Raw genomic sequence first — 15,383 nt, 5'->3', positions numbered from 1 at the left:
GAGAAGGCGGCGGAAGAGGAGGAGATGATTACACAGCATCACTGACTCGGTGAACATGAGCTTCAGCAAACTCCGGGAGGTAACTGAAGGACAGGGGAGTCTGGCATGTTCCAGTCCAGGGGGTCGGAAAGAGTCGGACATGGCACGGCAACTGAACAACAATGCATTACAAAGTTCAAACCATACAGAAACATTTCCTGGAATATCAGGTTCATTTCCTCTCAGCTCCCTCAGTCAGTTAGTTCAGTCGCTCAGTCGTGTCCGACTCTTTGCGACCCCATGAATCGCAGCACGCCAGGCCTCCCTGTCCATCACCAACTCCTGGAGTTCACTCAGACTCACGTCCATCGAGTCAGTGATGCCATCCAGCCATCTCATCCTCTGTCGTCCCCTTCTCCTCCTGCCCCCAATCCCTCCCAGCATCAGAGTCTTTTCCAATGAGTCAACTCTTCACATGAGGCGGCCAAAGTACTGGAGTTTCAGCTTCAGCATCATTCCTTCCAAAGAAATCCCAGGGCTCATCTCCTTCAGAATGGACTGGTTGGGAAGCAACCAAATTCTAGAGAAAAAATTCTAAAAAAAATTTTAAACACAATAGTGTACTTACTCTTTTATACCTTGATGTTTCTGCATATCTTAGAAATTGTCAATTTTTCTTGTAAATCCAATGCCTGCTCTAAGGAACTTAAAAAGAAAAGGAAGGAATTCCCTGGTGGTCCGGTGGTTGTTAAGAATCCGCCTGCCAATGCAGAGGGCACAGGGACCATCCCTGGTCCAGGAAGATTATCCATGTGAGGGGCAGCTAAGCCTGTGTATCACAACCACTGGGCCCGCGCTCTAGAGCCCCTGCCCTGCAGTGGGAGAAGCTCATGCGCTGCGGCTACAGGACTGCGCAGCAATGAAGCCCTGGCATAGCCACAAAGATATAAAGCGAAAGAAAAGGAAACAGGCAGCACGCACAGCCTAAGAGGTACACCGTCACAGTCAGCAGCCACTGACGACACCTGACCACACCAGGGGAGGGGTGTTGTGATAAACTCAGCGGGGCCGCCGGAACACTGACACTGCAGCCTAGCCTGACGATGGCAGCTGGCCCCTAAAAACTCCAGGGCTGTCACTTCCCTCCCAAAAAAGCAAGATGTCACCACACTTCCCCTTACCAGATGGTTACTGGTCGGGACCTGACTGATTGCAAGCCTGATTCTTCACTGCACATGCGGCCGGGAAATGCTCTCATCTTTGGAAGGCCGAGCTCATAATCAATACGCTTCACTCCCTTTAATGAATGTGGAATGGTATACTATCAATTATGTACAAAATCCTTACTGAAGGATTGCCTCATTACTTTTGCAATTTGTTAAATACGAATTTATCTTTTTCCAAACACTCTATCACCTATCCTATCTAATCCCCTTTGCTTCTTAAGATCCTTCAGACCTGATCCTCATGACCCAAGTTTTACTGTCTCCATGCTACGCCTGCTGCACAGCTGGCCTCTTGGGGCTTTTCTTCATCACGCAAGTGGACTGAATTGGAATCAAAAGAAAGAAGCAAAACTGTCTTTACTTTCAGGTAACATACTCCTAGAACTAACGTCTACTAGAACTAAAAACAAGTTCAGCAAAGTCACGATACCACAAGATTACAAAAACCAATTGTATTTCTCTATACTAGCAATGAAAAATCCAAGAATGAAATTAATAAAGTAATTCTATTCTAAAAATACAGGAAAATAAAGTACTTAGCAACCTGAACAAAAGAAGTGCAAGACATACATACACCAGAAACTATAAAGTATTACTGAGGAAATTTTTAAAAATCTAAGTTGATGAAAAGACAGTCCATGGTCATAGATTGCAAGTCTATGTAGTGTTAAGATATTAATTCTCCCCCAAACTGAACCATAAATTCAATACAATCAATATTAAAATTTCAGTAGGCTTTTCTGCAAAAATTGACAACCAATCTAAAGTTGATATGGAAATAAAACCAAACTGATTTTTTAAATGACCAAAGCAGGACTTTTCCTATTTTCAGAATGTAATATACAACATTATAAAGCAGTTATCCTCCAGTTAAAAATAAAAAAGCTACAGTAATTAAAGGACGTCCCTGGTGGTCCAGTAGTTAAGAATCTGCCTTCCATGCAGAGGACACGAGTTTGATGCCTGGTTGAGGAACTAGGATCCCACATGCCATCCCAAGCTCACATGCAGCAGCTACTGAGAAGCAGCACCTACCCATACACCACAATGAGAGAGAAGCCCACAAGCTGCAACCAGCACCTGATGCAGCCAAATAAGTTTTTAAAGGAGGTATAGTAACTTAGGTGAAGTGACGCTAGCATCAGTTCAGTTCAGTCGCTCAGTCGTGTCCAACTCTGCGACCCCATGAACCGCAGCACGCCAGGCCTCCCTGTCCATCACCAACTCCCAGAGTTCACCCAGACTCATGTCCATTGAGTCCGTGATGCCATCCAACCATCTCATCCTCTGTCGTCCCCTTCTCCTCCTGCCCTCAATCTTTCCCAGCATCAGGGTCTTTTCCAGTGAAGTCAGCTCTTCGCATCAGGTGGCCAAAGTATTGGAGTTTCAGCTTCAGCATCAGTCCTGCCAATGAACACCCAGGACTGCTTTCCTTTAGGATGGACTGGTTGGATCTCCTTGCAGTCCAAGGGACTCACAAGAGTCTTCTCCAACACCACAGTTCAAAAGCATCAATTCTTCGGTGCTCAGCTTTCTTTATAGTCCAACTCCCACATCCATACATGACTACTGGAAAAACCATAGCCTGACTAGATGGACCTTTATGACAAAATTATATCTCTGCTTTTTAATATGCTGTCTAGGTTGGTCATAACTTTCCTTCCAAGGAGTAAGCATCTTTTAATTTCATGGCTGCAATCACCATTTGCAGTGATTCTGGAGCCCAAAAAAATAAAGTCAGCCACTGTTTCCCCATCTATTTGCCATGAAGTGATGGGACCAGATGCCATGATCTTCGTTTTCTGAATGTTGAGCTTTACGCCAACTTTTTCACTCTCTTCTTTCATTTCATCAAGAGGCTCTTTAGTTCCTCTTCACTTTCTGCCATAAGGGTGGTGTCATGTACATATATGAGGTTATTGATATTTCTCCCAGCAATCTTGATTCCAGCTTATGCTTCTTCCAGCCCAGTGTTTCTCATGATGTACTCTGCATATAAGTTAAATAAGCAGGGTGACAATATACAGCCTTGATGTACTCCTTTTCCTATTTGGAACCAGTCCTTTGTTCCATGTCCAGTTCTAACTGTTGCTTCCTGACCTGCATACAGGTCTCAAGAGGCAGGTGAGGTGGTCTGGTATTTCCATCTCTTTCAAAATTTTCCAGTCTATTGTGATCCACACAGTCAAAGGCAGTAGCATAAAGGAAGACAATGGAACAAAATTGAGAGTCCAGAAACAAACCCTTATATTTATGGGCAATTGATTTTCAACAAAGACATCAAGCCGTAATTGGATATGTACATGCAAAAAAATAAATTTTGACTGTTATTCACATCAGACATCCAAAATAGATTATAGACCTAATTAAAAAGTAAAATATAAAACATTCAGAAGAAATCTTTATGACTTTGAATTAGGCATATATTTCTTTCATATGAAGCTGTGATCTATATAAAAATTAGACAAATATTTCTTCCATAAGAGGATGTGAGCTATACAAATCCCATTTGATAAATTGGGTTTTATCAAGATTTTAAAACTTATTTTCACTGGGAAAATGAAAAGACCAGCCACAGATGGAGCCAAAATCTGTAAATCCTATTTCTAATAAAGGACTTCTGGGTAGATTCCCTCATCAATAAGAAGATAAATAATTTGAATAGACATTTCACTAAAGACATATCAGTAGCTGACAAGATAATGAGAAGATGCTCAACATCACTAGTGATTTGAGCAAATTAAAACCACAATAAAATACTACTTCACACCCACTAGAATGTCTACGAATTCAAAAAAACAACTAAGTGGTGGGAAGGATGTGAAGAAAAAGGAACCCTTGATCGGAATTCGCTGACAGTCCAGTGGTTAGGACTCCATGCTCTCACTGCTGCAGGCCCAGGTTCAACTGGTCAGGGAGCTAAGATCCCACAAACCGCACCACACAGGAGGAAAAAAAAAAGAAACCTCTAACATTTCAAGTGCCAATATAAAATAGAAATATAACTTTGGAAAACACTTCGGCAGTTCCTAAAAATGTTAAGCATGAAGTTATCCCATGATCCAGCAATTTCACCCCTAAGTGTCTACCCTAAAGAAATTAAAATATGTCCACACAAGAGTTGTGTTCCGGCAGCATGAGACTATTCACAGCAACATTATTCATAATAGCTAAAAAGTGAAGAAAGGCCAACTCTTCATCAACTTAAAAATGGATTACCAAAAATGAGCAAAATACTAACACATGCTACAACATAGGAACTCAGAAACCTTACGCTGAGACTCCAAACACAAAAGACCACCTTTGTATAATTATATGAAATGTCCAGAAATGGCAAATCTATAAAGGCAAAAGTAAACTAGTGGTTGCCTGGTATTAGGGGTAGGAACAGAGTTTACCTGGAATCACACAGGAAAAATCTTTTGGGGATGACGTAAATGATTTAAAACTGAATTATGGTAATAACTGCACAGCTCTGTATTTACAAAATCAAACACTTAAAATGGATATAAATGACACAAATCATTTAGTGTATATAAAAAACACCTCAATAAGGGTTAAAAAAGCAAACTGCAGACTTCTACCTTACCTCTACTGTTCACTAGGTTCATACCTTCCTCAAGGTCTGAGACTCCCAGCCTCCTCTGGTTCCCTGAGATGTTTCCACACAGGCATTTCCCTGACAAAGCACATATATGTATACTCCCATCTTGGTGTTTGCTTCTGGCCTATACTGTCTTCAAAATACAAATTAAAGTTACAAGTGAAAAAAATTACACCATGTAAACACTAATCAAAAGAAAGCTGGTTCATCTATATTACTATCAAAATAGGTATTAAGGTAAAACTGCATTATTTGAGAAAAAGAGGGATAGTTTGTAATGGTGGAAGTTTCAATCCATCAGGAAATGTAAAGTAGTATGTATTAATAACATAGCCTAAGAAAACAAAAACTGACATACTGGGGGAGTTAATATAATTCGGTGGGAGAAGATAGTTTCAACACATATAACTGACAAAGGTCTTGTATTCAGAATCAAATACTTACCCTACAAACAGATGAGACAATCCAAAAGAAACATGAGCAAGAGTCTTGAACATGCTCATACACCTCACAAAAGTGACTATTCTAAAGGTGATGAACATACAAAAAAATGTTCTCAATCTCACCGATAATCAAAATCAATGATAATGACAAAAATTTTTTAATGTTGGCAAGGTTATGGAGCATCACCTGAAAACTCTATACTGCTGGTGAAACTGTAAATTGGTAAATTTAGAGACGTTTATTTACCATATCCAAACATATTCATTCTCATGACCCAACAATTACACTCCTAGGTATATACGCAACAGAAATGTGTGCATGTCCGCATGCACAAGAATGTTAACCGTTGCAGCTAATAGTCCCAAATTGGAAACAACTTCAAAGTCTATTATCCGCAGTGAATCATTTGAGGTATAATCATAAGATGGAATTCTGAAGCAATGAAAATGAACTACTCTAAGTATATGTAAGAACAGGGAAGAATTTAACAATACTGAACAAAATGCAGAAGCAAAAGAATACGTACTCTGATTGACTTACATAACAGAGCGAACGAGCGAGTCAGTCCGCAGGGTCACATCAGGAAGGCTATGACTTTTGGACAGAAGAAGAAAACGCATGTGAGGCTTTAAGTAAGCGTCTATTTCCTGTGCTGTGCTCTGTCATGCCCCACTCTTTGCGACCCTTTGCACTGTAACCCGCCAGGATCCTCTCTTCATGGGGTTTCCCAGGGGAAATACTGGAGTGCGTTACCATTTCGTCCTCCAGGAGTCTATTTTCTGGCAAGGTTTTATTTTTTGCCTGAGGCGCTATTAGCCAGCATTAAGTACCCTCTGAAAGAAGAAGCAACAGCTGCAAGAGCCGCAAGGAGTATGTATGAGAATCTTCAGGGAGCAACGCTAGGGAGGCCACATGGAGACGCAGACCCAAAAACGCTTCAGCGGGGCGCTTGAGCACGCGTGCCTACAACTTCCGGCAAACGCCGCGGAGCCCCGCCCCTGGACGACAACTGGTAAGCAGGACTGGTCCACGCTAGGAAGAGGCGGGGTATAGTAAGCGGGGTCTTTAAAGCCAACGACTCTTTTATCCTATGGGAAAGGATGTGTTTATGGACCAATAGGACGCCGGGGATGAGGCCCCACCCACATCCCGCTGAGCCAATCCACAAGGAGCAACGGTGGGCAGGGAGCTCCCACTCTACTCCGCGGAGCCGCGCGGCATGGCGGGCGGGGCTCGGGAGGTGCTCACTTTGCAGTTGGGACATTTTGCGGGTTTCGTGGGAGCGCACTGGTGGAACCAGCAGGTAAGGTCTTTTGGCCGCCTCAGCTGAGTTTTCCGGGTCTCCAGAAGTCTTTGCTTCTGGCCTGTTCCTCTCGCCGCCCGAGTCCAGTCCTTCCTCTGTGCCTCCCCAGGATGCTGCGTTGTGCAGGCCGACCGATGCCAAAGAGCCTCCGGGAGAGCTGTGCCCCGACGTCCTGTACCGGACCGGCCGGACATTACATGGCCAAGAGACCTACACGCCGAGACTCATCCTCATGGATCTGAAGGGTTAGGTGGTGGCCCGGGTCAGCCAGTTACCAGTGTTCCCCTTCGCGTGTGGAGTTTCTAGCAGCGGTTCGCGTCAAGATCCTTGACTCCTACTATACTAGCCTGTGGGACTAGAGATGAGGAGCCATAGGGAGAGCTAACCACACTATGCCGACACCCGAGGGGACGCAAGAAAAGAAAACTATTCCGTTCAAGAGCGGTCTCGAATGGGCTGCTTGTCCCTGGACAGTGTGATGCTCAGCGCTGTGGCGCTCCCCTAGAACTGCTGGTTGTGGTGTTTGCCCAGGTTCCACAGCTAATGACTAAGCTGGGAAATGAAGGATGGAATCCAGATTTTCCTATGCAGGGGTTTTTTCTAGCCCATGTATATTACAAGGCGGCCTGGAAAGGCCAAGTGCTGGAGTGAGGGTGTCAGCAGGTTATCAGGTGATGGGAGGAAGATTAGCTGCAGGACGGGAGGGGCTGGGATTTACCTAACATTGCCTATTATTTCTGTACAGGTAGTCTGAGCTCTCTAAAGCAAGAAGGTGGACTCTACAGGGACAAACAGCTAGATGCTGCAATAGCATGGTATTTGTGATTTTGGAGAGGAGTTGGGAAGGAGCGCAGGAAGCTGGAGAACTCAAGGAAGCTGACACTATGATCAATTTCCACGTTCTTTCAGGCAGGGGAAGCTCACCACACACAAAGAGGAGCTCTATCCCAAGAACCCTTATCTCCAGGACCTTCTGAGTGCAGAGGTGAGGGCCTCTGTCCTGAACTTGTAAGCCCAGTGGTACAACCAGAGTGCCTACACTGGGGCAGAGAAAAAGAGCATTTTGGTCATCTGCAGTGCCCTAGAATGGTATTTTAAGAAAAAGCACTTTTTCCCTCCTAAAGGACTGTGACCACTATGAGAACAGGAAGGAGTTTACAGGGTGTGGCCAGCAAAAAAAAAAAGGGGTGGGGGGAATAAATCAGTGTTTGCCTCTAGACTGCCTGGACCTAAATGTAGATTTTTTTTTCCCTTCCAGGGAGTGCTGAGTAGTGATGGTACCTGGAGGGTCAAATCCATTCCCAATGGCAAAGGTGAGACTTCTCCAGGGACTGCAGAATGGGGAACTGGGCAGTGCAGGAACACAGAGAAAGGCACATTGCCTCTGCTTCTTCTTCAGGTCTCCCACCATTCACCAACGCTATAACTCCAAAACCAGTTATGCCCACAGAGGGCAGTATCAGAGTCTGGTCAGACTTCCTCAGAGTCCATCTCCACCCCCGGAGCATCTGTATGATTCACAAGTACAACCATGATGGGTATGAGGTGTGGTACTGGCGGGGTGGGGAGCTAGAGGCTCTAAGGCAAGAATGTGGGTCCCCACCAGTGTTGGATGAGGCTCTTGAGGCCATCTTCCCTGCCCTCCTCCAAAACAAGAGATCTTAGGCAGAAATACAGAAGTGGGGGAGTCCTGTAAGTCCCAGACTGTGGTTTTGTGTGGCAGGGAGGCAGGCCGCCTGGAGGCTTTCGGCCAAGGGGAGAGCATCCTGAAAGAACCCAAGTACCTGGAAGAGCTGGAGGACAGGCTGCATTTCTACGTGGAGGAGTGTGATTACCTGCAGGTAGCTGAGGGCACGGCGGGCAGTGGGGTAGAAACCTCCCTCATCTGCCCATTTTCACTTTCCACCTCTCTCCAGGGCTTCCAGATTCTGTGTGACCTGCATGATGGCTTCTCTGGGCTGGGCGCCAAGGCTGCGGAGTTGCTACAAGACGAGTATTCAGGGAGGGGAATAATCACCTGGGGCCTGCTCCCTGGTCCGTACCGCCTTGGGGTGAGTAGTTCTTCCAGGGTGTGGGGGGAAGAGCCCCAGGGAGAAATGAAGGAATGCAGCCCAGTGAGAACATTGGTTAAACCAAACTGCTGTCATTTCTTTCACCAGGAGCTGCAGAAAAACATCTACCGTCTGTTAAACACAGCTTTCGGTCTGGTGCACCTGTCTGCTCACAGCTCTCTGGTCTGCCCCTTATCCTTGGGTGGGAGCCTGGGGCTGCGACCCGAGCCGCCCGTCAGCTTCCCTCTCCTGCAGTATGACGTAAGACTCAATGCTCTTGTTCTGACTTATAGCTAATAAGAGGGCACCACACGCACACACACGCTCCCAAATCAGCCTTTACCCGCTGCTGGATCTATTCTGAAGCCTCATCTTGAACTCGGCCCTGATGTGGCCTCTTAAATGACACTGTCCTATGCTTGTCCAGCCCAGGGCCAAGCACACGCCTGCTCTGTCCCAAGGCACACAGACCTCTCTGCCATTACTACTCTGCTGACACAGCCTCTCTTCTACACCCAAAAGGCCAAGTGCTTTTCTTCATATCCTCTTTACAGGCCACTCTGCCCTTCCACTGTGGTGCCATCCTGGCTACAGCCCTGGACACAGTCACTGTTCCTTATCGCCTACGCTCCTCACCAGTTTCCATGGTTCATCTGGCTGATATGCTGAACTTCTCTGGGAAAAAGGTATGAAGCTTTGTGAAGAGCTGGGTCAGGGCTGAGAAAGGCTCTATAACTTGACTTCTTCCTTGCCTTTAGGTGGTGACAGCAGGAGCAACTATCCCCTTCCCCTCAGTTCCAAGCCAGTCCCTCCCTGATACCCTGATGCAGCTTGGAGAGGCCACCCCATGGACCCCTCTGTCTGCATGTGGGGACCCTTCTGGAACATGCTGTTTTGCCCAGTCGGTGGTGCTGAGGGGTCTGGACAGAGCACACCACACCAGGTAAGGACTGGTGGTCCTCAGGAGCCCTTGTCAGACTTCTGTTCCACATGCTTTTCTCCCTGATACCTCCGGACAGCCTAATGGCACTGCCCTGCTCACCTTCCCTCTGCCCCACTTATTAGTAAAACAGACTCTGAGCATCCTGATCAAGCTGACGGCCTGAGAACATAAGTCCTAGTTTCTCATTCGAGCTGCCACTGATTAAAGGTGGTTTTGGCTTTGTTCTGGCAGTCAGCTCGCCCCCGGGACACCTCTGCCCTCCCCGCTCCATGCGTGCGCCACTGGGGAAGAAGTCTTGGCCCAGTATTTGCAGCAGCAGCAGCCTAGAGTCAGGAGGTCAGTAGAATGCTCGCTCCTCTCCTCGCAGACCTCAGACCTCCCCTGACTTCCTCTCACTCGGCTGCTGTTCTCTCGCCCCCACAGCTCTTCTCATCTGCTGCTGACTCCCTGCAAGGTAGTCCCTCCTTACCCCTCCCTCTTCTCCTCAAGCCTCAGCCAACACGGTTCAGTTCTGGATGGTCTCCCAACAGGGACAGGTATGTAGCAAGTGAAGAAAACCCAGAGGTTTTCAAGCATGAGAGACTTTTCCAGTTCCCTTCATGGATGAAAGTCCTGGGGAGGGGCCCAGGTTACACTCCTTTATTCACTCTGTGGTTCCTGGGAGAAGTGTTCTTGCCCTGGTTGCTGGTATACAAAGGGGACAGGACACTGTGTAGTTTACTATACAGTCAAGTCTGCCAGAGGCCCAGACTTCCCCATGCGAGCGACAGAGCCCCAGGAAGAACAGCTCCCATCCTCTCTCTCTGCAGCGGTGGAGAGCATCCCAGTGCTCGGGGCCCTCTGCTCCTCTTCCTCCTTGAACCGGGCCCTGGGGGATTTGGCCAAAGATCTCTCCAAACTCGACCTGCGGCGCTGGGCCAGCTTCATGGACGCTGGGGTGGAACAGGATGACCTAGAAGAGACGCTGCAGGACCTGCGCAGCCTGGCCCAGTGCTACGAGGGCGGCGACGACCGACTCGTGGACTAACGCGCCCAGAGAAGGAAAGGACTGGTTTACAATAAAAACTGCTGGGTGCAGGAGCTCAGTGTCTTGGGACTGGCTACACCAACACACGCATTTATTACATTTAGAAACACTGTGATCAGACCACACAACAATAAATATGTACCATCAGACAGAAAAACACACAACACAGAAAGGACTGCGCCCACTCCCTCAGTGCTCTTCACAGCTGTCTCTAAGGTCCTCATAAAAGATGCACAGGGCGGCAGGACTGTGCGACCCCAGCCTGCCTGTCACTGCCCCTGGCCCCTGCTCCTCCGGCTCCGCACACTCAAGAGCTGCAGGAGCGAAGCACAGCGCCCCACCCTCCCCCTGACCACCAGGGGGCCCGGCGGGCTCCATCCTCAGATGGCGCCTCACATGCCGGGTCTCACTCATCCAGCTCTTCCTCAGACAGCAGGTCCCCATGGTCAGACAGCTGGTCTGTGTTGCTGGTACTGGTCGCGTCGTCCTCGTCCTCAGAGCTGGCCTCACAGGCTGTGTGGAAGAGCTGCACGAGTTCTCGGAAACGGTGGGAAACCTAGGAGGAGAGTGAGGGCCTTGACGACACCCTTCTTAAGTTAGTGACACGTTAACATTTACCACCCGCCCGCCAATGCAGGAGACACAAGTTTGATCCCTGGGCCAGGAAGATCCCTGGAGAAGGGGATGGCAGCCCACTCATTGCCTGCAGAATCGCACAGACAGAGGAGCCTGGGAGGCTACAGTCCATGGGGTCGTGAAGTGTTGGATACGGCTGAAGCGACTTGGCATGCACTCACTCAAGCAAGCTATATGATACACCAACATGAACCATCTGGTCTGTGGAACACAGGCTGTGAGGGTTGAGTCCTCCTTACAGATAAGGAAACTCGGGTCAAGAGGCGAAACACCGCCCAAAGTCACATTCCTTCTAAAAACTAAAATGCAATCTGGGGCTTCTCCCTCAAAAATGCACTTTCTCTTCTAGAGCCACTACTATCCGTGCTGACAAGTCCAGGTCTTACTCAGGGCAGAACTTTACAATCCCCAATCATCTTGGTTGGCCAAGCCGCCCTCTTGCCAAACCCTTCCTTGGTTCCTCTAGGGCTTGTAGCTCTAGCAAGGCCCACCCTGCTTACCTCAGTAGGGGTCTTATTTCCCAGCTGCTGGGAGATGACACTGAAAGTCTGCGGCTGCGCTCCCTGCTCCTGGCACATGGTCAGGATCACGCGGTCGGCTTCCCTGGAACCACACACGGCGATCAGTCTCAGTCAGGAAGCTGGCGTTTCCAAACACACACGTCCCCCGTCCGTACCTACCTCGTCCACAGCACCACCTTTTCCCCAGTGGAGCTGACCTTGCTGTTGTTGGCACAGACTGTAGCTTCTGTGGCCTTCGCCTGCAGCTCGCCCGCTGGGCCCTTGCCCTGTGCTCCACTGTCTTTAGCCAAACCTCCTCTAGGGGCTTTAGAAGTCTCTGCAGTGTCAACTCCTGCTGAAGAAACTCCACGCAGAGGGGACATCCCGTCTGCTGTGCTCACCCCAGCTCGGCCGGAAGGCAGCCAGCTCTCCTGTGTGTCTGCTCTCCCAGGCACCTGTCTTCTCCCGAAGTCTCCAGTCCTTGAGGAAACAGGACTCAGGAAGGAGGCAGGGGGTTCGACAGTTCCAGGCAATTTCTCAGTTTCGGAAGCATCCCAGGGCATGGATGGTTCCAACTCAGCCCCTGGCTTATGGTCCTCCCCCTCATGCTGAGGTCTGGGGGATGCCCTGGGGCCGGAGAGAACTGCAGGCCCAGCCTGGTTACTCCTGACAGCGCACAGCACAGTTCCAGCTGTGGAGGGAAGCTGAGGAGTCTCTGGTGAGCAGGGTGGTGGCGGGCCATCAAGGAGGAGCTGGTCTGTAAAAGTCACTTCTTGAGGGGACGGCAAAGTGCTCCCTGCTGCCAATCCTGTTTAGGAGGAAAATAAGGACGTAAGGGTCACACTGCATCTAAGGACTACAAATTGCCATGGGGTCACTCTGGCAAACTACTGTGCTAAAGTTCTGATGTACAAGAGTGAGGCGAGGGCAGGGGCTAGAGTTGTTTATATAAAGTCCGTTGCCAAAGCTGAGAGTAGCTGAGTCTTTAGAATACAGATCATAGAGGATCTGCAGATAAGGAGAAGGGGTTCAGGAATGGGAACACAAGAAGAAAATGCTGGATCATGCGGATGTTAAGCACTCTTAATCCTACAAGAGGATTGAGGCCACAGGAGAGAAAATTAAGGCTAGACAGGAGAAGAGTTTCTTACTGGTTTATTAGTAAAAAAGGTGGTAGTCTATCCCTGAAAAGACCAGTATTTTCCAGGCTCAAAGACGTCCCTGCGTGAAGTATGTGAGAATGGGACAGAAATAAAGGGAGAAAGGCTGGGCTGGCAGTCGGATCACTCACCTGCAGCAGGCATCTCTCCCTTCCTGGTACTCCTGCCAGTCCTGCTCTGGGCTGCCTCAACGCTTTCTCGCTCCTCTGGGGCTTCCTCCTCCATCACGTCCTTGCCCTGCCCAGCTTCCTTAGCACCGGGCATAAGACTGGCCTCTCGGTGGGGGCTGCTGCCCACCAACTCATGGGGCTCCTTGCTCTTGTAGGATTTGCTGTCACAGACCTGCAGGGATGGCCTTCTGGGTCAAGGGTCTCCTAACCTCTTTTGTCTTGGGGGCTGACCACAGGAAGAAGCCCTGCCATGATGCTCAGCAAGTCAAGCAACATGCATGGCTGCTCCAAGGATTTTCAAGGGCCCAGACCAGAGTGCTGCATTCTATCCCTCCTCCTCCAACCAAGGACTGTATTTTTGCTGGGAACCAAGCCTAGAGAACCAGCATTACCCTTCAGCTGTTTTCCCCACACATGTTTGTTTCATTAAAAAAAAAATCTTAGAGGGAAATATATGAACTGGTTGGTATTTTTCCCTATTTCAAAACTTTACCTAAAAGATTCCTTTTAAAAAGAAAAATCTGTTATTTATATTTTTAAAGATTCTATTTGCATACACACACTAATGAGTATGTATACAGCATATTATTTATTCATGTGTGATCTTTCTAGGAATTCAATAATGCGCAGATCTGGGGTAACAATACCACACACAGCAGAGTACCTGGGGCTTACCCCAGCAGCTCTAATGCCCCTGGGCACCAGTTCTCTCCTCACCTTGCTGCTGCAGTGGCTACAACTTCTCCTTTTGCTCTTCTTCATCTTGGAGTCAGGACCTCCCTCATGGCAGGAGCAGGCGCAGTCCTTGGCCGCATCTGGCCACTCGGCCTCCTAGGAGACACCTGGGCTTGGTTAGCTGGCAAACATTTTTGGCACCAAGAGGGAGCCGAGTTGTGAGCCATCCGAACAAGCCCGCCCCTGGACCCCTCCCCTGCTTCCTTTCTCATTTATTATGTGCCATTTCTTCACACTGCCTGGGGAGATGAATGGCCAAACTCAATTAAAGCCTACTGTGCATCCCTGAAACAATCCTTAAATGAGCCATAGGCGGACGGATCCCAATTGCCCAGATGCTGCAGGAAATATTTAAGTGGAATACAATCTGAGGCAAAGTCACTGGAGAGCTCCGTCATGAGATGTGATCTACTCACTCGTCTGCCTTTGTTTCTGTCTCCCTGTGCCTGGAGCTCTCCCCTCTCTTCCAATCCCCTTGAGAGAGGGCTTTGTACATATGGAAGGCTCACTCAATGATACTCTCTGTTCAATAAACCCAAGACAGAAGTACTGTTATTATCCCCATTAACAATGAAGAAACTGAAACAAAGATTAAATAAATTGCCCAAGGTCATTCAGGTAACTAAGAAGTGTTTTCCCCAAGAAAGAGTACAAGACGTGTAGTAAAGGGACAGGGACCAAAAAAAACTACTTCCTGAAGAGAACAGAGAGCAACGAGTACAAGCGGGCTCTGGAGCCAAACGACCCCCCCCTGATCAAACATGAGACCCTGGGAACGGCCCCTCTTGGCACTTCAGTGTCCTCTTCTGTAAAATGCAAACAAAACAATCTTTTCACAGGGTAACTATGAGAATTAACTGAATAATCCATGTAAAATACAGGAGATACATGATGCTTTGGAATATGGCTAGATACCAGTTGTTGTCAGGATTCCTATTTTTCACAGGAACAGAAAGGAAGACCCAAGGGCAAGAGAAGTATCTCTGAGCCAGAGAAACAGATCCTTCTAATGAGTTAATCGTGGGGGGACCTCTTCAGCCACTGCACTGTTCTTCCCATGGGCTCAGGGTGTGCTGCACAGCAGCCTGACCTGACCTGAGGTTCCTGCTCCATGGCCGCCTCAGCTCACAGAGGCGTGGCACCATCCTACGCCAGAGAACCACTTAGAAAATGCAAGGCTTGACTCAGGATAATCCCCAACAACCGGGCGTACCTTATCGTGATTTTGGACCCCAATCTCTTTCCTTCTTTTGTTCTTTGAGGTTGTGGGTATCTTGGGAGGTTCCTCTTCCTCTTCCACATCAGGCAGTGCCACTTCTTCAAAGCCATCAAACTGGGGAGGAGTTGGTCCCACTCAACAAAGACTCTGGGCAGATGTCCCTCCTACATATGACCTGACCTTCCCCCTGGACACCCCCACTGCAGCCTCACGGCCTATACCTCATACTCCTTCTCCTCGGTCCAATTGATCTCTTCAAAGTCACCCATCCGGCTAGCTGCTGGGCGCAGATGGTCAAAGAAGATGGAGAACTCATCCTGTAGGTGGTCGTGGCCCTTGAGGAGCTGCCACATCTGTGTCTTGAGCTGGGGAGAGTTGCAGAAGGA

General features: G+C 48.3%; 2 protein-coding genes and 1 long non-coding RNA gene across 10 annotated transcripts in view; 1 reads left to right on the top strand and 2 right to left on the bottom strand.

The window, feature by feature from the left end:
• Positions 1-3,213: 3,213 nt before the first annotated feature.
• Positions 3,214-6,258, bottom strand: LOC113885496. Of its 2 annotated transcripts, XR_003509231.1 has the most exons (4): positions 6,007-6,258; positions 5,794-5,847; positions 4,819-4,942; positions 3,333-3,372 (listed from the first exon to the last, which is right to left on the bottom strand). It is a non-coding gene; the product is annotated as an uncharacterized LOC113885496 (long non-coding RNA). The 2 variants fall into 2 exon arrangements; XR_003509230.1 differs by having other exon boundaries at positions 3,214-3,372; positions 5,794-6,253.
• Positions 6,259-6,424: 166 nt separating this feature from the next.
• On the top strand, positions 6,425-10,734 carry MSTO1 (misato mitochondrial distribution and morphology regulator 1). Of its 2 annotated transcripts, XM_027530851.1 has the most exons (14): positions 6,425-6,556; positions 6,666-6,801; positions 7,302-7,371; positions 7,466-7,541; positions 7,815-7,869; positions 7,956-8,094; positions 8,280-8,397; positions 8,473-8,607; positions 8,716-8,868; positions 9,162-9,293; positions 9,366-9,550; positions 9,782-9,886; positions 9,974-10,086; positions 10,360-10,734. In XM_027530851.1, exons 1-14 carry the CDS (start codon positions 6,473-6,475, stop codon positions 10,575-10,577), a joined length of 1,719 nt encoding a protein of 572 aa, XP_027386652.1. In that variant the 5' UTR covers positions 6,425-6,472; the 3' UTR covers positions 10,578-10,734. The 2 variants fall into 2 exon arrangements, with proteins under 2 accessions (XP_027386652.1, XP_027386662.1); XM_027530861.1 differs by lacking the exon at positions 6,425-6,556 and having other exon boundaries at positions 6,794-6,867.
• The window catches only part of LOC113885454 (GON-4-like protein), an 88,630-nt gene continuing 83,870 nt past the window's right edge, over positions 10,624-15,383 (bottom strand). For 4 of the 6 annotated variants that reach the window (XM_027530816.1, XM_027530788.1, XM_027530796.1 and 1 more), the window contains exons 26-32: positions 15,219-15,362; positions 14,992-15,111; positions 13,761-13,874; positions 13,005-13,215; positions 11,894-12,521; positions 11,714-11,816; positions 10,624-11,133 (exon numbers count right to left, since the gene is read on the bottom strand). In XM_027530816.1, coding sequence (XP_027386617.1) covers positions 10,984-11,133; positions 11,714-11,816; positions 11,894-12,521; positions 13,005-13,215; positions 13,761-13,874; positions 14,992-15,111; positions 15,219-15,362 — 1,470 coding nt within the window. In that variant the 3' untranslated portion in view covers positions 10,624-10,983. Of the gene's footprint in view, positions 11,134-11,713; positions 11,817-11,893; positions 12,522-13,004; positions 13,216-13,760; positions 13,875-13,916; positions 14,301-14,991; positions 15,112-15,218; positions 15,363-15,383 lie in introns of those variants that run through there. The other 2 variants (XM_027530822.1, XM_027530829.1) reach the window with 2 other exon arrangements.

The sequence above is a fragment of the Bos indicus x Bos taurus genome, chromosome 3 (assembly GCF_003369695.1).
Source record: "Bos indicus x Bos taurus breed Angus x Brahman F1 hybrid chromosome 3, Bos_hybrid_MaternalHap_v2.0, whole genome shotgun sequence".
Lineage (NCBI taxonomy): Eukaryota > Metazoa > Chordata > Mammalia > Artiodactyla > Bovidae > Bos > Bos indicus x Bos taurus.
The sequence above is the reverse complement of the archived record's forward strand: the minus strand, read 5'-3'. Positions and strand labels throughout refer to the sequence as shown.